The sequence below is a fragment of the Tripterygium wilfordii genome, chromosome 14, assembly GCF_013401445.1.
Source record: "Tripterygium wilfordii isolate XIE 37 chromosome 14, ASM1340144v1, whole genome shotgun sequence".
Classification (NCBI taxonomy): domain Eukaryota; kingdom Viridiplantae; phylum Streptophyta; class Magnoliopsida; order Celastrales; family Celastraceae; genus Tripterygium; species Tripterygium wilfordii.
Genome location: NC_052245.1, coordinates 2591520 through 2615980, shown reverse-complemented (window position 1 = coordinate 2615980; position 24461 = coordinate 2591520). Strand labels below are relative to the sequence as shown.

At 37.0% G+C, this 24461-nt stretch overlaps 5 protein-coding genes, 3 non-coding genes and 1 pseudogene across 8 annotated transcripts; 6 read left to right on the top strand and 3 right to left on the bottom strand.

The window, feature by feature from the left end:
- Positions 1-1285: 1285 nt before the first annotated feature.
- LOC120014303 (probable C-terminal domain small phosphatase) lies at positions 1286-8341 on the bottom strand. The gene is made up of 7 exons (XM_038866224.1): positions 8214-8341; positions 6372-6634; positions 5290-5429; positions 4721-4820; positions 3513-4046; positions 2401-2738; positions 1286-1834 (listed from the first exon to the last, which is right to left on the bottom strand). Exons 2-7 carry the CDS (start codon positions 6538-6540, stop codon positions 1676-1678), a joined length of 1440 nt encoding a protein of 479 aa, XP_038722152.1. The 5' UTR covers positions 6541-6634; positions 8214-8341; the 3' UTR covers positions 1286-1675.
- Positions 8342-9514: 1173 nt separating this feature from the next.
- On the top strand, positions 9515-11566 carry LOC120014315 (60S ribosomal protein L32-1). The gene is made up of 4 exons (XM_038866234.1): positions 9515-9566; positions 9649-9752; positions 10979-11160; positions 11247-11566. The coding sequence occupies exons 2-4, from the start codon at positions 9663-9665 to the stop codon at positions 11374-11376; spliced, it is 402 nt and encodes a 133-aa protein (XP_038722162.1). The 5' UTR covers positions 9515-9566; positions 9649-9662; the 3' UTR covers positions 11377-11566.
- On the top strand, positions 9831-9910 carry LOC120015831. The gene has a single exon (XR_005471843.1). It is a non-coding gene; the product is annotated as a small nucleolar RNA U31b (small nucleolar RNA).
- On the top strand, positions 10238-10315 carry LOC120015819. The gene has a single exon (XR_005471834.1). It is a non-coding gene; the product is annotated as a small nucleolar RNA Z195/SNORD33/SNORD32 family (small nucleolar RNA).
- On the top strand, positions 10432-10515 carry LOC120015820. Its single transcript, XR_005471835.1, has one exon. It is a non-coding gene; the product is annotated as a small nucleolar RNA Z196/R39/R59 family (small nucleolar RNA).
- LOC120015834 lies at positions 10677-10761 on the top strand (annotated as a pseudogene).
- Positions 11567-16125: 4559 nt separating the features above from the next.
- On the bottom strand, positions 16126-18965 carry LOC120014300 (pentatricopeptide repeat-containing protein At5g46460, mitochondrial-like). Its single transcript, XM_038866219.1, has one exon. It carries the CDS (start codon positions 18863-18865, stop codon positions 16736-16738), a length of 2130 nt encoding a protein of 709 aa, XP_038722147.1. The 5' UTR covers positions 18866-18965; the 3' UTR covers positions 16126-16735.
- Positions 18966-19316: 351 nt separating this feature from the next.
- On the top strand, positions 19317-20388 carry LOC120014312 (membrane protein PM19L-like). Its single transcript, XM_038866232.1, has 4 exons — positions 19317-19580; positions 19665-19884; positions 19971-20016; positions 20106-20388. The coding sequence occupies exons 1-4, from the start codon at positions 19454-19456 to the stop codon at positions 20193-20195; spliced, it is 483 nt and encodes a 160-aa protein (XP_038722160.1). The 5' UTR covers positions 19317-19453; the 3' UTR covers positions 20196-20388.
- Positions 20389-20865: 477 nt separating this feature from the next.
- LOC120014305 lies at positions 20866-24447 on the bottom strand. The gene is made up of 4 exons (XM_038866226.1): positions 24080-24447; positions 22479-23389; positions 22269-22367; positions 20866-21262 (listed from the first exon to the last, which is right to left on the bottom strand). Exons 1-3 carry the CDS (start codon positions 24177-24179, stop codon positions 22275-22277), a joined length of 1104 nt encoding a protein of 367 aa, XP_038722154.1. The 5' UTR covers positions 24180-24447; the 3' UTR covers positions 20866-21262; positions 22269-22274.
- Positions 24448-24461: the final 14 nt, after the last annotated feature.

The window sequence follows — 24461 nt, the reverse complement described above, 5'->3', positions numbered from 1 at the left end:
TAACTTTTTAAAGCTAAGCCATGTAGACTATCCTGCATTTCAACTAGGCATTATGATGAGAGAAATCTAACCACCTAGCATATGATCCATGGTGATAGGAAACTCTAGGCACCAATTACCACGGAGTATGTATAGTTAATTTCTCAATTGCAGTTCCATCGCATTAGGGATGATTATGTGACACGATAATAACCATTTTAACCATCTGTACTACATAAAATAACCTGCGAGCTTGAGCCATAATAACTCAGAATTGTAGTCATTCATCAAGTAATCCAGCCCAATCATGTTATATGACAGAATGAGATAATTCCAGCTTATAAAGTACAAGTGTGTGTGTGTGTGTGTGGAAAGTGCAATGATAGAGGAGAGAAGCACTTTCGATCATTTTAAGAAGGCTAACACAGAAAATAAAATGTGACAAATAATGTTGGAATGCTAGGAAAGGCATCATTTGAATAAGAACCAAAAGTGTCAAACAATGTTGCAGAGTTAACTTTAAATCATACTAAACAATATCCAATAACCTCACAGAGGGAATTATAGTTTACCAAGAAGGAATTGGGAGGCTGCTCAAAAGTTGATGGGCTTGACTTAGATATGCAGAGAGAAAAGTTAGGTCCTCCATGCATCTCATCAAGGAACACATAAAAACTGGTTGCCCTAATTCTTCTATTAATATGCTTTCAAATAAAAAAAAAGGAGTGAAAGGAACATGAGAACCTTCTGGGAGCACTGAATCCTCTATGGGGTCAGTATTTGTCAAATAAACTTACCATTGGCATATGAGACAAATGATATAAATATGAGAGCACTTGATGCCTCGTTTGTTTGTTTATTTTTGCCATGAGTTGTTTGAACTCATGCACCCCTTCGGTTCATTAATCAACCCCATTTTTCCAAGTAATTCAAATTTCAATTTTTGATTATATTTTCAGGCTAAACAGCATGTAAGGATTTGAATTTTCAAAAGGCAAAATACAACGGCCCCACTTTCTTCATATTTATCATACTTTGGAACATCACTAAGAGTGTTCAATCTAATTTCCTCCAAGCTCGTTACAAAGTATTTATGAATACTTCAAAGTTGCTTCTGTAAATCCACAATTTATCCACCTGTGTACATATGGGCATACATATATAAATAATGAAATAATGAAGGAAGCTTCACACAATGCCAAAAAATTTAAGCAAGCAAGAAGGTTGGGAGTAATTCCTACTTGCTTTTAAGCTCATACTATAGTTTTTCAAATTTAAGCATTCCGAAGTTTGAATAGCTATCGTATGAAAAACTAATAGAATGGTACTGACAACTATGAAAGTCCAAAATGAAAAAGTGCACTTATTTCTGCAAACTATATTTCACAAGATTAATATACACCCCTTATGAAGATGACTGCAAATTCTACTGTACAAGAAAAATAAAAGGGCATCTGTGACTACCTTCTGTAAAAATTGGACAAAGAACTCCATGGAGTTGTCAGCTGAAGGGGAAAATAGAACTAGAACCAGAGCTGACTCAACAATACCATAAATGACATTTATCGATGGTTAACTACCTCAAAACCCAAAGACAACATAATTGAAAACATAAATTAAAGGCCAAATTACGTTTAAAGATAAACTGAAGGGGCAAGGCGCTATATTCAAGCTACTGAGGAAAGGCAAAAGACTCTTATTCCTTGTTACCGAATTTCTTGGCAATGATAGGGCGGACATCATCAGCATCAACCAGCGTCTCTAAGAAAGGAAGTAATGAAATTAGAGCACAATCTGATGGATCATCAAACCAACTTTTAATAGGGATTCCGTTATTTACTTGCAGCCTGAAAACCTGAAATATTCATAAAAAAGATTAAGGCATAAACAAATAGGAATGATCGAAATAGAGAAAATTTCTTTTTCACCAGTCCTTTTTAAAATTATTGGATGGGCAATGCATTATCCTCTCCACACGTCTTGATAAGCAGCGAATTTTTTTGCGAAGGAAATTCTCACTCATTTCACTCTCTTTAGAAAACAAAGTCCCTGTATTGGTTCTCTTTTCCTGTGGAATAGACTTATGGTGGAGTCGAGGAGAAAGTGCCAAAGAAGCTCAGCATGTCCTAGTCTTAAACCTAATGGACTATTTTAAGTCTGGAAAGGTTTATCAGACTAGCTATAGTGATTTCCATGCTGCAGGTTTTAATGCATTAACTCCAACAATCCAAATAAAAAAAGTAAACTGTGCCACTCTTTTTTTGTCCAACATGGAAAAACCACTAAAATTCATCTTTGTCTATATACAGTGCTTTCACATAAGTTTAAGATCTGAATTGAGACCAAAAAAACTATGAAACCATAATGCATGACACATAATAGACTACCAGCAAAGATTAAAAAGATGGCAGGAATTAATACCTGTGGAGAATTATCAATTATTGCAACTTTTGCAAGATCAACATCTAACACTGTCAAATCTTTAGTGTAAGTTCCATCCGAAAAAATGCATGATTCACGATACACCCTCCTTGATATAAACTTTTTCTCTGGATCAATTATATCGAGAAGCTGTTCTGCATAAATGCTTTGGCTAGCTGTAAATATAATGATTTCAAACATCTCTGCAACTCTCTGCAGGAATGTCTGGAGATGAGGCCGTTTTTTGACATATACAGTATGCTCTTTCATGTTGAAGAAAACCGTAAAGGTGAAGTCCGCATCATCACGATGTTCCAATGTAGAATGAACAAGTGTTTCTGCACAGAAAGAAGGCAGAGATTTTGATTTTATGACTAATATCCTTATCTCAAATATAGATCCTATAGATTCAAAGGAAAAACTTGTTTACAAACTTCTTGTGCAGTAATTTGATCAGGAACATAAGAAACATCTTCAATTTTTCCAATGCAACTATTGCTTTCTCCTAAGTAACCCTTCCTAAATAACTCGATGTTTGCCTTCATATTCCACATTAGGGCTGCTTCTTAAGTTCTTATCCAGATAAAACTTTTCCACTAAACAAGTTTGTGAAATGCTTTTAGAATTTTAAAGATATTGACAGCCGCAAAACACAAACCTGAACAATAAAAACTAATATATAAATTCATGAAACTATAAAAGACATCATCAAGCAAGCGTTAAGATGTTCTATGTGTCATGAGCTGTGTGACACTGCAGATGCAAACAGTCAAAATCTAAGCAAAGAGCTAACATGACCCATAGCATTTCCTTGGGAGTGAAAATTTTGATCACTAACCAACACTCAAATTCCCTCACTGGTTTTTTTTACTTAAAAGAACACAATTATATGCTTAAGAGGAGAGTCTGTTACATATCTTATCCTTGAAGCACGTGAGATAATTCAATGTCTTTACAAGAAAGAAAAGAACGGCAGAAGCAAAGATCAAAGATTCAAAATGAAAGGTAAACATCCATTTAATTTCACTTGAAAAATGAGAGATGCCAACTAGATGAAGATGGAATAATATGCAACCATTGGCGAACTCATACCATAATAAAATTTCTCTTACCATCCAAATCAAGTACCAGGGTTATGGGCCTCCTCTTCCAAGGGTCCTTTGGTAAAGTAGCCGGAAGAAAATTTGACACCACATCCGATAGTTCGGGCAGATTTTTGAGAAACAACTGCGGATCAAAGTCTTCACCTTGCTCTGAGTCATAGTTATCATCAGATCCCAGATTGCAGGATCTTGTCTGATCAGTTGCTAGATATAAGTTAGAATTATCAGGCTCCATCATGTTGACCCCATCTAATTTTACATTATTGGAGCCATTCATTCTGGCAGTCTCCTCAAGGAAAGGTAGTATCATGTACTCCTCGGACACATCAAATAACATATTTGGCGCGGTACAATTATAATCAGGAAAGAGACCAGCCTCGTTCATATCAGCATCGAGAGAATTCCCCACAAGGGGTAAGCCCGCAACAAACATATCAGAAATAAAGAAATCTGATACATTACAAGTCTGATAAGCACATGACCTTTTGTTATCATCGCTTTCCCCATCTCCCAACCCTGGTACGTCAAAATTATTGTTGCCACCTACCAAAATAAAGAGAGAAGAAACTATAACAGATTAGTGACTAGGCAATAGCATGCAAAATTCTAGACAGCTCTGTAATTTCTGCGAACTAATTTCTGATAGAATTAAAGTTTATAGACATAACCAAAGCATATGACTTGACCAAAGGAGGCTGTTGGCAGGGAAGGGCAGATTGCATTTCATGTTCTTTAGTTAAAGAGAGTGAAAATAATAGTTCTTTGTCTCAGAAGACAGGTTAAAGATCTGGCAACCAATGAGTACATTAAAAGTCTTCATGTTTTACAAACAGTATTTCTAGAGTTACAAATACTCTCAAAGCTGAAAAAAAAACTATTTTTATCATAACATATCTGCAAGGACTTCCCCCTACACAGAAATTCAATCTCAATTAAATTTGACCAGGTGCAAGCAATTAGCAGAGTAAAAAAGTGATGGCATTCTTAGCGATCAGTTTTCATTTTTCTATCCTTCGTTAATCTCGTGGGCACTGCTACTATGTCAATAACCTGTCGGGTTGTTTCATTTTTTATTTATAACAAGAAAAATATTATGTAGAGAGACAAGTTCCCTAGCATGGTTTTTCTCCAGAAATGACAACCAGGTTTAGGTGATCCCCACAAATTACGCTCTTAATGGATTTTTTTAAAGTAACTAATATCAACAGATCTGTTACCTGCATCATTTTCAATAGTCGGGGCACTATGGAGATCAGTCGGTACCATAAAAGGGGAAAAAATTGTCTCCAGGTTTGACATGCAAGTGGATATAGAATCCTGCAACATAAAACATTATTGGTGCACAGCAACAGATATAGTAAAGAGCACCATACAAAACAAACTAAGATTATACTATAAAAACATAGAACATCTAGGGATCAGATCTGGGGGGGGGGGTGTTATCAGCTGCCATCTCAATAACTCCACCTTTACAGAAGCACACCATAAAGCTCCAATGTTGCATAAAATTTTATCAAGAAATATATTTAGATAAAAAGATGTGAATGGAATGTATTGTAATTGCGTTGGATATTCACAAGGGATTTCCAAATGTAAACGAGTTCCTGCATGAGACAAATCCATGCCAATTACTACTAAAATGAAGCATCTCAGAAACAGAGTACACCACAAACATCTTTCAAGCACATACAGCATTTGATGGCAAGGTAAGGCATGATATCACAGAAGAGCTTGCAAAAAAAACATCATAGTTACAACAGCGGAGACAAAAAAGGTAAATATTCACCACTTTGCCAACAGTTGAAGAATCCAGAAGAGTTAAAGGCTGCCACTGAAACCAAGAGTTTTGCTCATCTGGGAATTCATACCGGCCAATGGCTCCATCACTGTCAATATCTTCAGTGGATACTTCCATGCTCAACGAAACTAGCAAGAATCATTATGAAGTGGATAAGGAAAATAATTTAATACAAACATGCAGCATTATCTGCATAACTAATGTGTAATAAATTATACATGTTCCTTTAATAGTTTCTGGAAGCATTTTATTGTATACCATTTGATACAGGACATATATGTATCATTGCATCAATCTTAATTTACTCTTTCCTCAAAAGAAGAGAAGGAAGATTGTGATCACATTCTTTTTAGAGACGTAATATTGGAAATAAAACTGATTACAAATATAGTCAGTGTGGAATTCAATATCAAGAGAACATTTGTCAGAAACATTTACCCACTAAAGAGTCCTGAAGGCAATAGATTTCCTCTCTATATTCCAAAAATGCCACTTCTCTTCTTAACAAAGGAGGAAGTCTAAAAAAATTTATTTTCATCTATTTGAGACCAAAAGCCTTGAAAATTTAACTACGATATAAGCAAGTTGCCATGTAGCAACTATAAATGCCAATAGTGAGGATTTCGACAATTAAAAGCTATGTTTGGGTCTTGCTCTAGCTTAATCAAATTTGATGTTCATCCTCCAAGAGTTGATAAATGAAGTTCATCCAGCTTCGCTGAGCAAGCTCCTCCTAAAAACTAGGTAGACACAAGACTTGTTCTAATTGCCAAAACACCGTCAATTTTGAAATGCACAATAAAATGCACCAGATACGTGGTTTCACTTTCCAAATATCTCCATCAATTCCATGACACTGTTCACCTTATTAGTAATTTAGTATATTTGACATATAAAACTTGCTTTTATCTTTTTAAAGTAAATACTTTACCACATTTATGGATCTGATCTACGTGGAAAGTGACATATCAAGATCTTAATGATAACTTGAGACGATTAAAAAATATAATTGTCAAATGATCATCTGAGATATAAAAAAGTCTTCTTAAGAGTTAAGATTATTGACTTACCCGTTTGACAGTTCAGAATACATGTGTCAAATTCCGTTGCTTGTTGAGTAACCTTGACATGCGGACATGATTTTTTGGATATCATACTCGACGTCTGACACACATGAAGACAATTTTTTTCTCTTAAAGAGCCCACACTTATTTTGGTCTTCATTTTTGGTGATGGCATTTGATCTGCACTTGTGATATGTACCACAGTCTCTGTTTGGGAACATCAGTGGGGAAACAAAACCCCTTTAAAAAAGTCAAAGCAGCAGCAGAGGCTGCCGTAAAACAAGAGGAGAAACACATCAAAATTAGTTATAATTAGGAGAATATATGAGAAAAAATATAAATTAAATGACACATTCATGCAACATAAATTTATTGCAGTTCAATATCCAAGCGCATTTTTCAAGGCAAGGATTTAGACTTTAGAGCGAGGGAGAAGACAGCAACAAATGCCAAGTTCTCAAAACCTTTATGGTATCAGAACTGAAGTCACAGTACAGAACACAGATTCCAAAAACAATAAGATTCAGCCACATATAAGGAAAGCAACAAGTAGATGAACAAATGGCAGAACATCGAATACCAAGAAGTAAGAAGGTTAAGAAAGATTGCGAACTAAGATAACACTCTCATAGACCATCTGCATTAGAAAATGAGAAAGTAGATCTTAATGCTATTATTACCATCAGAATATGCAAACTGATAAAATAATAGTGTCACTGACCACTGAATAACCATAGTTTATGTATTAAGGGTACGATAAAAAAATTTCTTTGAGAGAGAGATTATATTTTGGAAATAAAAGAAAGGTGCCAATACCTCATAGCTTTCCGATGCACTCATTTCAAAAAGATTTGAACTTCAAACCAAGGGTTACAAAGGGAACATATCTTTTACATAATGCACATAAATGGCATAAGCAGATGTAGCTGACATTCAAGGAAACAGTGATACCTCAGATCCATCGCCGTCTTTATTATTTCTCACATATAAATTTTCAGTATATTTGTCTTATAAGAACAGTATATTGATAGAAAATGTTTCTGGATTTGAAGTGACATCTCATACTTTTTGAACTTGTTAATTTGGAAATTAATTCAACCTCCAAGGCTCCAACTAAGGATTTAAAAGCAAGCAGAAATATTATCTAAATTGGCACAAGCTGATATAGCACTGCGTGATATCCCATTCGTTTCCATATATCTTCTACACAAACTTATTGGCATACCTATACAATAAGATATACTACATGCATGTCAAAAATAACAGAACAGTTTGCATAGGCACCAATTTGAAAACTATTTTAAATACCAATAGAACGCTTAGATATATTAACAGACAACGGCTATGAAGTCATTGATTAAATTATAAAGATTGTGTAAATGACATGCAAAATAAATCCTTAAAAAATAAACTTAAATTGTATTCCTATCGATCAAACCAAAATTCACTGAAACAAAGAAATTGTGGATCCAATCACTAATCAACCACTTATATATTTCTGCTCCAGGGATATAAACTGAAGGAATCGAAAATATATAATTGACTATCACAGTTTTTGAAGATAACCAAAGTCAATCGAGTATTTGAATTGGAAGAAGTCAACCAGAATTCAATCAACACAGCACAATTGCGCAATAGAAATGAAAAACAACAAAAAAAAATCCACCGCAATCATATAAACCCTAGCAATGACCAGCTGAAGAAGACAGTTATACAGTTCCAACTATCACCAACTCAACCAATAAACAAACACAGAAACCATAACCAAAAAAGGATGCATAGAACAAGAAACAGAGAATGATCCCAAAATCAGCTCAGAAAACCAGTGAATTTAGAGAGAATTCCTACCCGTGGAGCAGACCAAACACGCTCTCTAAATTTCGTATTTTCTCTCTCTATAAAGAACATACAACGACGAAAGACCAATGAGTCTCGTCTCTCTACTCTCTAGACTAGTTTTTTTTACTCTCTCTAAACGTCCACGAACGGTCAAGAAAGTGGTGATGTTTGCTTCCAGGGGAAGAAACGGACGGCTGAGATCGGTTCTTCTTTTTCCGAACCTGGCCGCTAGAAGATTGCCACGTGGATGAAGAACAGCTCAGCATGACGCGTTGCCACATGCATGTGGGCAGTGAGATACACATCCTCTAATTTTAAGCGCGTGTAAAATGGCTCCCTAATGATTGGGGGGCTCTTTCGGGGGGTTTGACCTGAAAACTATTTGTTTTTGAGAAATTTAATTATTTTTAATTTATAGGGTTGCAAGAGAAAATAAGTTCCAATCAAACTACTTTACAAAAAATTAATTAATTTTGTCTCCTAGCACACATTCACCATTAGAAAATGTCAAAATTAAGAATTGAGCAAAAAAAATATTGTTTAAAGTAAAATTTACCAACGTTTGTTAGTTTAATTAATTGTAACTTTTAAATAGTGATAATAATAGCATAAACAAGAAAGTTGATGAAGTTTTGGTACTAGGGGAATTAGGGGTGTAAATGAACATCGTCGCTTGCAAGTAGCTCGAGGGTATCTCTATAGAGCCTCAACTCAAGCTCAATTCGTTTATAAACGAGTCAAGTTAGGGTCTAATTTTGAGCTCATTTAATATGGAGGCTCGTTAATTTGTCCTAAGATATTCAACTTGTTTGCTAAATGAGTAGGGCTAGAGCCTTAATTTTAGGGTCATTTGCATGGCTCGTCCCGACCCATTTACACACATTATATTATGACTTCGTTTGACAGACAATTTTGTCAATAATGTATATGTTAATAGATATGATGATAAGTAGATATGCTAGACAAAAATATCTTATTGTAGGATATCTATAACATATTACATTGTCATAATATCACTTAAAATATCAAAAGTTTGGTCGCATTAACACCGAGACTTTCCAAGAATCCCCTAATCATATGATTACATCAGAGTCTAGTGCTGACGTTTCAACGGTAGAAAAAAGTGACATAACTAGTGATGTAAACAATTTTAGGCCCCGAGTTTTCTCAGGCCCGACCTAAGCAGAAAGGTAGGCTCGGCTAGGGCCGGCCCAATGAACCAGGCTCAAATTTTTCCTGAGCTGGGCCGGTATTTGTGAATTGCAAAACCCTAGATCGTGAGAGGGCTCTTGCTTATATACAGCTCCACCCAAACACCGTTAGGACCTAGGACTGACTGTGCGGCGAGAAGCCTAATTCACCGTAAGCCTCCCCCTCACTGGTCGCAAATCTGTGTTATTGTATTTGATTTTATTTACATACATAAATCGTAAATTCATTGCAGGAGGTAAGTTAAAAATGGCGGCGCCGTTGCTGTCCAAGAAGATCGTAAAAAAGCGGGTGAAGAAATTCAAGAGGCCCCAGAGCGACCGGAAGATCTCTGTCAAGGTATATTTATAAATATCAAGCCTTACGTATGTGCAAGTTCAGTCAAAATGATATGCGCTTTAATAGTGGACTGTTGAGGGAAATGATGATAGGTATTGTCGCCCCAGGCTTATTTGCTTCTCCTGTTGCAATATGGTGATTGACGTTCTATCTGATTCCTGACAAAATTTTTTTATCAGAACCGATACATTTGATTTTGAATACGAACGTTTCCTGCTCCTTGGTTCTTTTGTAAGACGTGTTAGCTGGAAGTATTGTTTTATTTTATTGAAATACCAGTTGTGATGATAGTATTTTGACACCCAGTCTCACTTGCTTCTGTTGATACAATATGGTGATTAAGCGATCGACTATCTGATCTTGTTCCTTTTTTTCTTATAGCAAATTTGTACGGTATGCATTGTATTGAAATGTTAAATAGATTCTTTGATTTTATTTTCTTTAGTTAATTTTTTTTCTTAAATTTAGTTTCAAATGTTTATGCAAGGAGGTGTGATGATACTTATCCATAAGACCTGATGTTGAATTATGATCAACAAACATGCACTACCATCTGATCTCTGGCATACTGCTTTTTTTCCCAAGTTTGCCAGCAATAAAGTTTTCACTGATTCTTAATTCTACCTTAGCAAAACAATAGAAAGATTTTTTATTTTTTCATCCTATCTTGTCCTTTCTTTGCAACCAGTGATGCAATCTGTTCATAGATTCTGATTTACTGTGATTATTTATAAAATATCACCATCTTTCGGCTGAGGTTGCAAAATGATTGTGAAGCATCTTAAACTTCTGCCTTTTGTAATTGTTGGAAGGTTTTTAAAGTTGTCATAATAAGTATTGTGTTAAATGGTAATAAAAAGCTCAAGCTTTTTGTCCTTTTAAATCTTGTTGTTTGTTGTTTGCTTGATCCGATGTCCTTAGAAGGGATATGATGATTTCTTTATTGACACCCAGTCTTACTTCTAACTTGGTTGGAAGGTGGTGAAAGAATTGACCTTTTATCTGATCCCAATTTGTTATTGTTTAGCGTTGTGTTCTTGTTGATTACTGTTTGATCTTTGGTATTTTTTGTTAAATGGACCATTGCCATCTCTCAATCTAATTCATCTCGATTTTTTCATTGTCCTTTAATTTTTTTTACGAAATAAATTTAAATGCTCCATTTCAACTTGTACTAGACTATGGGGTTAACATGTTTTGCCATGCCTTGTTTACTTTTATGTCAGGAAAACTGGCGGAGGCCAAAGGGTATTGATTCTCGTGTCCGTAGAAAGTTTAAGGGATGCACATTGATGCCCAATATTGGATATGGTTCAGACAAGAAGACCCGCCATTATCTTCCAAATGGGTTCAAGAAATTTGTTGTGCACAATTCCAAAGAGCTTGAATTATTGATGATGCACAACAGGTAAAAATATCGTAATCCTATGCGTTTACGTCCATATGATATTTTAGTCCTTCTTTTTGTATGCTCATGACTAATTTTCTGTGCAGAACCTATTGTGCTGAGATTGCACATGATGTATCAACTAGGAAGAGAAAAGAGATCGTTGAGCGAGCTGCACAGCTTGACATTGTTGTAACAAACAAACTTGCCAGGTTACGTAGCCAGGAGGATGAATGAGCTTGAGTACGAATATTTACTCTTTTTTTAGGAATGAAATCTGTGACCTATAATTTTTTGTTTTGGATGATTTTGTTTTCTAGAGATTGTATTTGGAAGAGTTTTTATCAATCAGGTTTGTAAGAATTTGCCGATTATAAATTGGTTTAGCTGCTCAATCCATAGAAACCGCTTGTATTTGGTTTAACAATATTTTGGTTTACCTTGGTAGCATCCAAACCAAAAATGCAACATTTCACTATTTTTAAGCGTCCCAACAGCAGAATTAAGTCCCAGATCAAAATGTACAGGCCTCATGAACTCTCAGAAATCAACCAACAACCAATTGACAGTGCCCATGTAAAAAGAATAATTTCATCTACTACATTTTCTTCGGAGAAAGTAACTTTTGTGGACCAAACCATCCACAAAATCATCATGATATTAGCAATTTTTCATAAAATCATCCACAAAACCATCCACAAAGTCGGTTTATTAGTTTGTTGATTCTGTGTTGGTCTTCCTAACCGGTTTCTGCGGCACATACGCGTGGAAATCAAATCAAATTAAGAAATCTCCCATAATTCATCTTGATATTACTTATTATGCTAATGAGTACAAATTTGTGCAAAAGTCAAATTACAAGAAGTTGTGGAAGTAAACTTGGAGTGAAGATAATACGTACATCAGAGGTAGTTGTGCAGATACATTAGTTGAAGCATAGTTTCAAGAACAAAAGATCAAACACTTGGTAGGCTTTAAAGATACAACCACATATAATGCACTTCAACACTACAATATGATAGGCCCCTTTCTCCCTTGACCTAGCAATGGTGATGGTGAAAGAAACTTGGAGAAGATTTACAGAGCAGAACATAAGAGGAAAACACAGAGAGAAGGATTCTCATTTCATTCAATATCAAACTGCCATTACAGAACACTGCCCTATTCTTATGTAACAAACTAAGTAACCGACTTAATTAAGCTATGATGACTAATAGAAATAGGACACGTGAACTGTATCAATTAATCACCACACTAATCCAATCTTTAGTAATACAAAGTAAAGCCACGGGTTACACACAATAAAGAACCAGGTTCCTATCACAATATTAAACCTACGGTAATATAAGCAACAACTCTTGCAACCACACTAACATGCCCACAACAAAAACCTCCACCATAACCTAATCCTTAGCAGTAAGTAGACTAAAACCTAAACCCCATCTTAAACCCTAATGCTTAAATGAAAACAAACAATCCTACTAAATAATTGTCCGAAAATTATAAAGCATAAATAAATTACCAAAACTAACAATACCGGCGCCACTGGATTGCTGACTTGATGGAGCCTCACCCCCACCCCATGAAAAAAGCAGTAGTCTGATCGAGCAAGAAACGACTGACTGTCCAAATCCCCTCTATTCAGAATTGTTACTGGTTATGGGCTTCATGGGCTCTATACCAAACTGACTAGTAGTAGTGACTATACAGTGGCCCTCTATAACCTCGTTAATCAAAATTTCTCAGAATGTAAATAAATTTGTAATGAATTCCCATGTTTGGTATGAGAGAATTTTAATTCAGGTAGTGTTTGGATTCTATCCTCAATTCAAATTTCAATCGGATTTCCCAATCCCTCATGATTCATAATGATAAGTAAAGAGTACAAATATGAGTAAAATTCTAATCACATCACTCAAGTAGAATTCTTTTGTTTTTTTGCCTTGTATTTTGATGTCTTTGTTTGGTGTTTGATCTGTTATAACGTGGGTAATTAGAGACTGGATTATTAATCAAGTAGTTTTTTTTGGTATTAGAAGAGAACTCTTCCTCTATACTTTGTTATTAATTATGATTTAACTTACGACTAGGACTTGTTTAGGATATAAAACTCTGTATGTATCCATCTTATATAAAGTCAAGCCTCAAGTCAAGCTATTATCGCTCAACTGCTGAATTGGCTTTGATTTATGGAGGAGAAAAATATGGAAGAGGTGAGCATCAGATTGACGAGCATGTTGAGCAGCATGCAGGTGTCTTTTCCGAAGGGAAAAGGAAAAGAAGATCCTAATTCTGTGACGAACAAGATCAAACAACTGGAAAAGCTCGTCAAATTCGACTACAAAATCGAGATATTGGAGAAGATCATGGAATCCTTGCTTCCGAATGTCAAAACAAGAATCGAAAGGGCGAAAAAAGTAGAAGAAGAGTTGATGCAAAGAATAAGTGATGAGGGCATCATTAGTGAGGAGGACATGATCAAACTCTCCGAAGCATTCAAATTGAAGTTGGAATTGAGGATGACAATGAACTACGTAAAGAAATTATTCCAACAAGTAAAGGAAGATCTTGAGCTGTCTTTGAAAAATTGGCTTCATAATTCGGGGATTGAAGCAGCCTTTAATTTCGGGGATCATCAGGATTGAAGTAGCTTTCGGAATTGGAATTTGCACAAGTTTGGTCAGTGTTTTTATCTTTTGGACAAATTTGGTCACTCTTTACTAGTGTGGATTGATTATTAGAACCCCCAATTTCATCAATGTTACTCTGCTCTATTTCGGCTTTTTAAGCATCATCAATGTTACTCTACTCTGCTCTATTTCGGGTGCTAGTAAATGTTTATTTTATTATTAATTAAATTTCGATTAGATATGTTGTATTAATTAAATCTCGATTAGGTATGTCCAATCAAAAAAAACAAAAACTTAGTAGACTAATTACTGTCTTATGTCTCCTCCCACAAAGGCATGAAAATTATGCCTCTCCACAAAAGATCAGTTACTCTAATAATTCAAATTAGTCTATAGAGAATAAGAAAATTAAGCACCCAAAAAATTAAATTCTCAGTCAGTTAAACTTTTCTGATTTATCAATATCATGATCAATGCAACATCCCCGCAGTTCAATATAATGATGATCATAATCATTTGATCTTTTTCTTCAACTCTTCTTTCCGCTTCAGGCAATCAACTTCTTCCTCACGTTCCAATTGGTTAACTCTCCTCTCCAGTCCAAAACTTCATTTCATTTTCCCTTTGGTTGATCCTCTTCTCCAGTCCCACACTTTCTTTCAGAAGTTTCAACATCATCCAAATCAGAAAATCCATCCTTTAAAAGGTGTTAAAGGGATAAAAATCCCACATCGATTGTTGAGGGGCTCGGTGTTTAGTTTATAAGCTTGCCCAGGTCTTTAACTCATTGTCCAGCTTTTTCCAGGAAGGTGGGCTTTTTCCAGGAAGGTGGGCTGTGAACTGTCGGCTGTGAACTGTCATTTGGCCGAGATGGTGGAGAGGGGAGGCTGGCTGGCTCTGGATTGTGCCATCGTGGTCATTTTCTACACCATCATTCAATTTTAAATCCTTCCCTCATATCTATCCGCCTTCAATTTCTCAAATTCATCTAGTATTTTATCGATTCTGTCTGTCTCCCTTCTTCGACTTCATGGACAAACTCCATCGTAACCTAACCCTTAGCAGTAAATGGTAGATGAAACGAGCCCCACAAACATGACCTACAACCTAAACCCATCTTAAACCCTAAAGCTTAAACAAAAACAAACAATCCTACTAAATAATTGTCCGGAAAATACAAAGCATTAAATAAATTACCAAAACTGACGATACCAGCACCACTGGATTGCTGACTTGATGGAGCCTCACAACCAAGAAAAAGTATTCTGATCGATCGAGCAAGAAACGATTGTCCCCTCTATTCGGAATTGTTACTGGTTATGGGGCTTTCTGTTTTTTAAGCATGGGCTCTCTGACTAGTCACTATACAGTGACCCTGTAACCTCGTTAAATCAAAATTTCTCAGAATGTAAATAAATTTGTAATGAATTCCCATGTTTCGTATCAGAGAATTTAATTCAGGTATTGAAAAAATGAAGAAGATCAACTCCTCTGTACCTATCCACACAGTGTCTGGGATTTGGGGGAGACAAACGGATCCTTAAGAAAATTGATCAATAAGTTGTTTTAGAAGAGGAGACATGAGCAGGCGTATGGCATATAGACTTGGTATTCTTAAAATTGTATTAGAAGAGGACTCTTCCTCTAGACAGAAGACAGACTCGTTATAGGACTAGGACTTGTTTAGAATATAAAACTCTGTATGTATCCATCTTATATAAAGTCAAGCTATTGTCGCTGAACTGAATTGGATTTGATTTATGGAGGAGCAAACTATGCAAGAGTTGAGCACCAAATTGAGGAGCATGCAGGTGCAGGTGTCTTCTCCCAAGGGAAAAGAAGATGAAGAAAAAGCAGTTAATTCTGTGAAGAAAAAGCTCAAACAACTGAAAAAGCTCGTCATAATCGACTCCAAAATCATGGTTATGGAGAAGATCTTGCAATCCTTGGATCCGTACGTCGAAACGAGAATCGAAACGGCGGAAAAAGTAGAAAAAGAGTTGATGCAAAGAATAATTGATGAGGGCATCATTAGTGAGGAGGACATGATCAAACTCTCTGAAGCATTCAAATTGAAGTTGGAAATGAGGATGACAATGAACTACGCAAAGAAATTATTCCAACAAGTAAAGGAAGATCATGCGCTGTCTTGGAAAAATTGGCATCAGGATTCGGGGATTGAAGAAAACAACATAACATACGTACTGGAACGCATACGTACTTTATCTTGAATTTGCATAAGTTTGGTTTATATTTGTTTTTATCTTTTGGATTACTCTGCTCTATTTCGGATAAGTATATGCTAGTAAATGTTTATTTTTATTATTAATTAAATCTCGATTAAATATGTTAATCATCATATATTCAAGGGAAAATTCCAAATCGGTACACTTTCCAAATTTTTGGACACTAACTCCAATAAAAAAAACTTTAAAATTTTTATCTTATCCTATAACATACCACTAATAAGCTAATTACTTTCTTATGTCTCCTTCCTCCCACAACAACTACACCATATATATATATCAAGCACATAATATCCTAATGACACTAATCAATGATTATAGCAATCCAAGGGGGCTATAAAATTAATTTGATTAAGATATACATTTGAAACATTTGTAGAGAACCATCCAAAGTACTGTTACTGTTTCTCCAGTCTGATGTACTTTAACTTCAATTTTCCTTTATGTGTTTCCAGTGTGAGGCAATTTTCCTTTATGTGTTGGTCTAGCATGGCTGACTGGTGAAGTCTTTCAATTCCGAACACCAGCCGTGAAACTTGAGAAAACAGTAGAGGTCAGCTAAAGCATCATTGATTTATTTCTGTGTTGCCGAGGGGCTCCAAGTGCTCAAATGATCGCGAGCACTATAAGCCTTTTGAATAAATGTGATGTCATGCCTTTCATGCCAACATCACAAAGAGCCCCTGCAAAAGTCTAAAGGTTCAGAAAAACGCACCAGCACTACCAATAGTCTCCGCAAGAACAAACACCATCCCTGAAGTGATGAAAGCGGCTAGAATCTCTTAAAACAATCTCACGCCCTACAATCCTTGCTATAATCTTGATGGCAGAATGGCAATCCCCACACACCCGAAGATTCTTCATCACTGTTATTGTAGTACCGTCCACTGTACATATCAACCCAAATGCAATAGCAAGCCTCTCACTGTGGTACGATAGCATTTCTTCCTTCTGCTCACCTTCAACATCATGCAGATCAAACCTATGATCAGGAATATATCCAGATTCCTTCAGCTTCCCGCCCAGCCAGTCCACCTTCTCATAAAGTTTATCACTGAGAGGGTGGGACTTGTCTCCAGAAAGAAACTCATGTCTTATTCCTTTGAAAGTTATCCAACTGCACCCTCGTTGTTTGACAATTCTTTCCGCTCTCATCTTCGTTCTCACCCTTGATGCATCTCTCCATCTACCAGCAGAAGCATACAGATTAGACAGTAAAACATAAGCAGCAGCACGATGTGATTCCAAATCAAAAATGCTCTTTGCAGCTCTTTCAGCTACTTGTATGTTCAAATATATCCTACAAGCACTAAGCAAAGCTAGCCATATATTGGCAGTTGCTTTCATTGGCATATTCTGAACTAACTTCTCTGCTTCCTCCAACTTCCCAAGTCTGCACAAGATGTCCACCATACAAGCATAATGCCGGAGCTCCACCTCATTCGGTTTATATCTACTAACATACTCAAAGAAGCATCTACCTTTCTGTAACATCCCAGCATGGCTACAAGCAGAAAGCAGCCCAGTATAAGTGATCTCATCTGGATCCACACCTGCACGTATCATTTGCGTGAAGAATATCAGGGCCCACTTGCCACATCCATGTTGTGCACAACCAACAATAATTGAGTTCCATGAGACAACATTCTTGTGCCCAAGTCTCTTAAATATATCTGCAGCAAGATCTATATGTCCAAGTTCAGAGTACATTACAACAAGAGAATTACCCACGAAGACATCATTTTCCAAGCCTAGCTTAATGGTTGTCGTGTGGACTCCTTTACCCTTATCGAGATCCTCCAATTCACAACACGAATTCAGCGCACTGCAAAATGTAGATTGATTTGGAAGGATGCCCATTTTTATCATCTCCCCAAAAACCATCAGTGCATTTTCGTGTCTAGCATTCAAACCATATCCTGTTAAAAGAGCAGTCCATACCACCACACTTTCATGCAATTTTTCATTGAAAACCTTCCAAGCATCCTCTATATACTGGCAGTTTGCATAAAAAGAGATAAGTGAAGCAGATATAAATTCATCGAAGCAGTAACCTAACCTAACTACTTGACCATGAACCTGAACACCCAATTGTAAAGCTAACACATTAGCACTAGCAGTCAACACACTACTGAGCGTGCTGGAAGTGGGCTCAACGCCAGAAACCATCATCTTCCTGAAAAGAATCAAGGCTTCCTCACTCTTCCCACACTGGTCAAGCCCACAGATCACTGAAGTCCACGATATCACATTCCTACGAGGCATCTTCTCAAACAAGTTCATGGCATCGTCCACTCTATCAAAACTAAAATATCCATGAATCATCGAGTTCCAGGCAGCAATGTCCCTCGCTGGCATCTCATGAAACAACGCCTCAGCCAGCTCGACTTGCCTAAACCGAAGATAACCATTTACCATGGTTGTCCAAGAAACAACACTCCTCTCAGGCATTTCGTTGAACAGCTTTCTTGCTATGCCTAAACACCCACAATCTAAACACCCTTTTATCATCGAATTCCAAGAAACACAGTCTCGAACGGGCATTTCGTCAAACATGCTCAATGCAACGTCAAGCCTTTCATTTTGGGCATAACCAACGATCATCATATTGTATAAATGCGCACCTGGCATCTGGATTTTATCAAAAATCATGCGAGCTTCGTCTAATCTCTTGTTCTTCAGGTGATGAAATATCAAAGATTTGCAGGAATCAGTGCTTCGCCAATCATAATGCGTGACTGATTTGAAGGATTTCGTTAGAGATATAGGAGAGTTGGACTGTGAAACCGAAACTGAGCCAAAGGTTCTCACAGATTTTAGACTTCGTAAATTGGCGCGACACAGGGACATTGCTGTTTCTAACGGTCATCTGGCAAGGATCTCCCGGTCTGTACTCTATTAAAGGACGTAAAAACGCACCGTTTAGTTAGCAGTACATAATTTTGTCTGTATATTCTGTGAGTCGGCACTTTTTTCAATACAATACTTTGTCTCTGGCTGCTGTTATACCAAAAGGTAATATAGTAAGCTCCTCTCCAAGACTCCCAACACTGTCAAAGAATATCACTTTCTTCCCAGGAACAATCAATGATTGCATAGCCTATCTAGATGAAGAAGAATGTACCATTCACAAAGGAAAACCCCCCACAAAGAATGTGAACAAATTGAGAATCTGGTTTTTGTTTGGGGGGTAGGGGGGCTTGCCTTGAACTTGAAGCATGCCCTTTACAACCCCACATAACTCTTTTGAACCAAAACAACCAGCCTTAGCAAGAAAGGAACCAATACCCTTATTTGCCATTCCATTTATATGCCTTCCTCGTTCCTTCCAAATGCAAAACACATGTATCTGTACAAACAAACAAGTACTCCTGCAATTCCTCTTTTTGCCCTCTCTCTCATAAGCTTTTTAGTTTAAACTGACAGATAGCGCCTATAATGGCAAATGGGGAGATGAAAAATGTTGCTGCTCTGCTTTTGGTACTTAATTTCTGCATGTATGTGGTAGTTTTGGGGATTGGTGGGTGGGCTGTGAATAGAGCAATAGATCATGGATTCATCATTGGTAATTAATCTTCTTCACTTTGTCACTATTTTTTTTGTGTTTGTGCAAGAATGTATGCTAATGAATGGTAAGATTAATTTGCAGGTCCTGGTTTCGACCTTCCAGCGCATTTCTCGCCCATTTACTTCCCCATGGGCAATGCTGCTACCGGATTCTTTGTTACGTTCGCGTTGATTGCTGGTGTTGTGGGTGTTGCCTCTGTAATCTCTGGTTTAAACCATATTCGGTCTTGGTCTGCTGATAGCTTGCCATCAGCTGCAACTGCTGCTACCATTGCTTGGACTCTTACCGCGCTCGCTATGGGGTATGCCTCTATATTATGTCATAGATTATTGTGTTTTATACGTTTTGTTCAGTCACTGACTAGCTGCAAACATCATTTCTGGACAGCTTTGCATGGAAAGAGATTGATCTCAAACTCAGGAATGCTCGTCTGGTAAGAAAAAAACGACGAATCTATAAGAAAGCTACGAATTCATTAGGGAGTGTTCGCGAGTTCTGACTACAATTGCTTTCAATTTGCAGAGAACAATGGAAGCATTTTTAATCATACTTACAGTTACACAGCTTCTATACCTAGCAGCAATTCACAGTGCCGCCACCATCCGGAGATAAACCTGAATTTCAGATGATGCGTGATGTTTGCTTTCAATTTGTTGTTTTTCCCTAATTTTGTTTGCAAATTTGCTCATTGACTTGTACAAACCCAGGAAGGGATTTGGATTGTTGTTGTGAAATTCTGTAATTGTTGTGAGAATTACTGATATTGGTTTGAAAGAAAAATAAAGAATGTGTGGAGTACATAATACCTACCTGCACTGCAACATAATGTTTGAGCTCTGCAAGAATTGAATTATGTATGTGAGCCTTCAAGAGGCGAACAAACACACCTGGAGAGCGCAGTGCGCAGTACAACTAGAGTTGTATGCTGAGCTCGGAAGGATGAATCGCTCTCGAAAAAGAATCCATTGATGCTCTCCCAATTGGTTGGACCGTCCTTTATCATAGACAAAATGGTCTCAATGCCATCACCAATTCATGACCTAAAGTCAAAACGTATCCAAGTCACAAGCCCAGCAATCTCTCAAACATGCAACCAAACTGGATATGTTAAGACTTTTTCAATGGCCAAAATCTAAGGCTCATTGCAACTTTGGCAGCAGAAAATCTCCAGTTCGCAACGTTCATCAGCAGTCTCCAATTCAATATGCAATCCAACATTCCAACCATCCAAGTTTAAAAAAAAAAAAAACTACTCTGTAAAGATCTTACCAAAAGCAGCACAACAGGCCAACATTCAACGGTACGGCCGAGTTCCAACAGGTCTTATATACCAGCAATCGGAAAAAGGACAGAATAATATTGTAATATACTACTATGTGTAATTCCGGGTTCAGATTTCTACTTGACTCAAGTTGAAAGGAAATAAGTACACAAAAGCTCTAACTGCAAAATTCACAACATAAATGTACCAAAAGCTAAGGACACTGAGTTTGTCCACAAGTTTCACACTACAACCACAACAAAGTTTATAGTCAATTGTACCAAGTGTATTTCTACTTTATCATTTTTGAAGGACCTGAAATATATTCTGATTGTAAATACAGCGACGTCCTGCAACCAAATCTCTCTATACTCCCCACAAAATTCCAGTACACATAGCTCCCACCCTTGACTTGTTCCTGCATTAAGGCAAAACTTTAAGATGAATGACAGCGGCACATAATAGAATCGATCAAGTCTGGGCACAGACGCATAGTACTAAAATTTACAAATGAAAAAGATGAATGACATGCAGAAAGGTGGACATGCATGTACATTAATATTGGGACATAAAAGCAAGAAGCAGAAAGGAGACTCGGTGCTGATTGCTTGAATTCTACGTCAAAGTGTAATAAACACAAAAGAAAAAGTCAAAATATCATATCAATCTAGCTCCTGGCCAATTTTGATTAACTCCAACATCAGCTCCTTTCACAAACAGAAAATAGTTCACAATGACAATTTATATTCAGAAAATTACAAAAACGATTAATAATTAAAAGATAGATGCACAGAAACACTGGCATGCTTGCAAACACAAGAATATGTGCATGCACACACTCACGTGTACACATACACGAGTAAATGAGCATCAAAGTGATTCTTATGTAACAAGCAATTCCACAACTAATCTTTCATCTCTTTTGAGAAAGAGGCATTGGCCTTCGATCCATGGCAAGTCTCGGCCTCAATTTGGCCTACAAGAAGTCGCTCATTATCCATACTCACCCAATGGCAGGTGAAAAAGGAGACCTCTAGAAATTTTAAAGGGGAAAAAGATGAAAGAAAAAAAAAATGAAAAAAGGATGACAAAAATGGATCAGGATTTAAAAAACATGGTTGAATACCCTTTATAAGATAAATGGATCTAAAGAATTGCCTTAATAGTACGTAAACATCACATTGTCAGATGGTGGCAATATATGTACAAGGCCAGCAAGATCATTCACAGCCTAAAGGTTCATAGAGCCAAACTTCAAGGATCAATTTCACCGAGCAAAAATAAAAAACAGTAAATCACAAAAAGAAAAAAAAATCTTGGGTAAATAGAAAGGTTAACAGTTTGAGATGATAACGCTTCAAGTGAAGCTAGCGGAAAAATAAATCAACTAACAATGTGACAGCTTCATACTAAAAAATGCCGACCTGGAATTATCTACTGGAGCTTGTTATCAAATCAAATAATCCACAGCAACTCAAACAAGAGGTTCTTTGGGACATTCGCGGAGCTGACTCTACAAGAGGCTGCACATCAATTCGGTACAGAAATTTGTTCAATTGACAAATGCAAGATTCAAGAAGCAGAAAAAGAACGATAAATTAAACTCACAATCAAAAGCCGAATAGGAGCAATACCTGGTTTTCAGAAGAATCAGGAACCCGAGAGCCATCAATATATTTAGCACCATTGCTCGTTTCGGTAGTAGATGTGCCTGCTGACGTCAACATCTTACCATCATTTCCACTTCCAGCAGATTCAACTACAGCTGAAGATTTACCGAAATTCTCATTGACATTGGGAAGAACGTTATCCTTATTTTCCTTTGATGCCCCATCCAACGTAGCCAATGAATCAGCTATGAATTCATCAGATGTTGGCAGCAGGTTGTCATAATTATTCTTCGATCCATATTGAATTGTATCATGAACAGCTGAATTCTTGAGTGAAGCACTTTCAATAACATTGATTGCCTCAACTGATGTGGACAGGTCTGGGGTACCTGAGTCAACTACAGGAGCAGTTGCTGTAACTAAACTACTGGTAGCATCCCCCAAGTGCGGAGCTTCAGATACCTGCTCCTCCTTGCATAAGGAATCAGCTGTCTTAACCCCAAAAACGGTTGAACCAGCTTCTGAACCTAAAATGTTTGGTGTCTCATGTTTTCTCTCAGATACTTGAGACTCGAAATCCGGACTACTAGTTCTAGAGCTCCAATCATACTCGTCATGGGTGTCTATATCAGATTGGATGTGGTCAATATTAATGATATTTCTCTCAACAGATTTAGATTTTAATTCCCTCTCCATTTGAACTGAATTATCATCCACTAATCCTACTCGCTCGTTACCTTCGACATCACCAGTGATTCCTTCCACAGAGTTGTTATTACCGACAATTGCTTGAGTAGTTGACAGATTACTCTTGTTAGGTTCTTCATTTCCATTTTTAAATGGATGCTGGTGGTTATCTTGGTCCTGTGACCCAGGGGAACCAGTCTCACCACCATCGCTCTCTCTTTCATCTTGGTTTTTGACATCATCATTCCCTATAGCCGGTTAATAAAATCACAAAATCAGAGAGAAAAATGTAATCAGAACAGACTCAACCAAATTCAACTAAAGTTAAGGGCATCAACAAATACCTCTCAGGCCTAATAGTTGATACAAAGTAACAAGAACCATATTGAATAAAAACCTGCACTTTCTTAACTTTTTTAAACAAACCCCACCAGATTCAAGCGAAACCAAAGGACCAAGTAAAAAGGTTAACAAAGCCATCACAAAAATCAAACCAAGGGCCTACGATTGATTCTACCAATAAGATAAAGATGATTAGATTCATCTGACCACAGTCGTTCCTCTCAGGATAAAGCCCTCGAAAAAATTTGTACGAATACCCAAAACTCTAATCGACCAAACGGCCTATATGAAACCAGAGAGGAGACAAACATTAGAGAGCAACGCACATGATTATACAACCACAAGACTCCTAATCGAAAGCAACCACAAACAAAGGAGGAAATCAACTAAATTCCATAGCACCGGGAGCAGATTGGCTGACAAGAGGGCCGGCAAGTTGATCCAAACACCAACCCCAAGAATCTCCATGAATAACAAGCAAAGTAAGCTAAATTTACCAAATACCCAGTAACCCAAATTGAGATAAACGGCAAAATTAAGATTTGACAGTGGAAGTAACATGTGGGCATGTAGCAAACACTTTGAAAAGCCCATACCTTGAGGGTTGTCCCCGCCGCTGCTACTGTCGATATGGTTATTCGCTTCTAGCTCTTTCTTTCTCTTGGCAGCTGCTCTCTTCTTCGCACCTTTAGGCATGATTGATTCCGTCCACTCTCTCTCTCTCTCTCTCTCTTCGGCAACCAAAAATGGCAGAGTATCACCTGCCCACAAATGTGTGTCGCTATATTCAATAGATTGTATACGTTTTTCAAAAAAAAAAAAAAGGATTGGTAGGGAAGGATCTATTGGGATTTCAAGGGAAAGGCAAGTGTTGAAACGTCATTTGCTGGAGTGAGTGCACAGAGAATCTCTATTTGAATCTGCAGTCTCTCAATAAAAACCGTTTAATTTTGTAATGTAAAATGGGCAGAGATGGAT